The following is a 2087-nucleotide window of genomic DNA, read 5'->3' as shown; positions in this document are numbered from 1 at the left end:
TATCTATCTATCTATCTATCTATCTATCTGTCTGTCTGTCTGTCTGTCTGTCTACACACACAATACGTTTCACAGTGCTCTACAAAGTTACAAACAAAACAAGAGAGCTCATATCTATAAAACACCCCAGTTATATAACAGCACATTTACAGTTGGATTAAACTTTCACAGAAAGGGTTTCAGATTGCATTGGGGAGTGTATTCCCAGCTCTGAGCTGGAGCGCAGTGTCTCTGAATGGTGTTTGAGGACCCTGTGAGGATGCGGGGGGGGGGGGGGGGGGGGGGGGGGGTATTTTTTGGTCGAGAAGTAGGGAAAAATAAATGATTTCCAGCCTTGCAGCTGCTTTGGAGTTGTGTGTTAATTCAGAACACAAGGAGAAATAAAAAAAAGGGAGAGAAAGAGTGAACTTGGAGTATCAAATGGAAAAGAGAGAAAGGAGGGTGGAAAAAGGTAACCACAACACAAAGAGGAAAATATAAGTACAGAGCTGGGGGTGCGAGACGAGGAGGAGAGGTGTGAGAAGTGACCAAGAAAAAACAAGAACAGAGCAGTCTGGGGAGAAAGGAGGAGGAGGGGAAAAGAAGGATAAACTAAAAAGAGATGAGGAATTGGAGAGAATAAATTAGAGAGTCAAGAAGGGGATGAAGGAGGGTGACGGAGGAGGGGTGGAAATAGAGAACAGCAAGAGAGAGGGGTGGAGGAACGACAGACTGACTGAGGGAGGGAAGGAGGGAGGGCCGGCCCTCTTTGCCAGCACGTGTGGGGCGGGGGGTTTATATTTAAGAGGAGAGGAGAGGAGGATAGACAAGCTCTGAACACAGAGCTAGACAGTGGACAGCAGCAGCAAGCAAGCAGAGGTAGTCTAAGAGCCCCTGCCTCAGTCCTGACGAAGCCTCTCTCTCTCCTCGCTGAGACTCTACTCTGCTGCCCCTCTCTGTCTCTCTCAGTCTCTTCTCTGGAGAGGGCTTGCTGCGTTTTTGGGGATGGCTCCAAAGCCCGTGCTGGCTGCCCTGGTCTGTACCCTGCTGGCCCTGGCGCTGGGGGGCAGGGCCGATTTGGGGGCGCCCGTTGGCTACTACCCTCGTTTTAACCCCTTCTTCTTCCTGTGCACCCACCACGGGGAGCTGGAAGGGGGTCTGGAAGATGAGGAGGTGATCATCTCGCTGCAGATTGCAGGAAACCCCTTGGCATACATCCCAGGACAAGAGTACCAGGGTGAGTACCCAAAACACTGACAGTGTGAGTGAATATACAGGTCTGTATACAGAGTACTGGGGGTGTGAAAATAATGTGGCTGAATTAACTTTGCTTTCAAGGTGTTATTGTTTACCTTTTATAATGGGATTTGTATTCCTAAAGCAACTGTACATAACTTCAAATGAAAATCAAAACATTTCATTTAACATGGCAAAGTATAGTAACTGCTATAGAGTATGTTAAAAGAATATTTTTTACTCTTCAATCTCAATTTTTTACACACACCATATATGCAAGGTGTGTGTTCATGTGTGCGAGTATATTTAGTGTATACAGCAAGCAGTTCAGCGATTCCTTCAGCAGTGTGTCAGTGTGTGTGTGAAGGGGACAACCTCTGGACCGCTGTCCCAGGATCCCGCTTCTCTCCTGTACAGAGAGTGCGAGACTGCATAGGAACGCATTGCACGAGCAGTGTTTCACAGAGAGCTGTGGAGAGTTTCAATGCGCTGCAATGAACATTATTACCTCTGGAAATCTTGAGGATCTCGTACTGATAGTTGAGTCTGTCAGTCGCTCGCACTGACAGGAGCACACTCGCACATACATGGCACTCCAAGTGTGTCCTTGATAGATATATACAAGGGGGGTTGAGAGAGGGAGAGAGAGGTTTGTGATGTGGTTTCACTAGAGTTCACTGTGCTATTCTAATGCAAATGCCTTCCCAGCTGTGTGTGTGTGTGTAGGGGGGGAGGCTGTGGTTAGTGCTTCCGTGCACTGTCCTGGAGAGATTACTGGGCAGCTGTCTTTCTGTTTTGATCTGTTTATCAGTCTTAACTTTGGGATTGTAGCAGGCAAACACTTTACTAGCAGCAGCAAAAAGCCTTTTTTC

The 2087-nt window shown here is 47.5% G+C and overlaps 1 protein-coding gene across 1 annotated transcript in view; it reads left to right on the top strand.

The window, feature by feature from the left end:
• The first annotated feature begins 804 nt into the window (after positions 1 to 804).
• Positions 805 to 2087, top strand: part of LOC121320131 (reelin-like) — a 170826-nt gene continuing 169543 nt past the window's right edge. The window contains exon 1 of the mRNA XM_041258389.1: positions 805 to 1216. Coding sequence (XP_041114323.1) covers positions 985 to 1216 — 232 coding nt within the window. The 5' untranslated portion in view covers positions 805 to 984. The remainder of the gene's footprint in view (positions 1217 to 2087) is intronic.

This window comes from Polyodon spathula, chromosome 8 (assembly GCF_017654505.1).
Source record: "Polyodon spathula isolate WHYD16114869_AA chromosome 8, ASM1765450v1, whole genome shotgun sequence".
Classification (NCBI taxonomy): domain Eukaryota; kingdom Metazoa; phylum Chordata; class Actinopteri; order Acipenseriformes; family Polyodontidae; genus Polyodon; species Polyodon spathula.
This window is presented reverse-complemented; position numbering and strand designations above follow the sequence as displayed.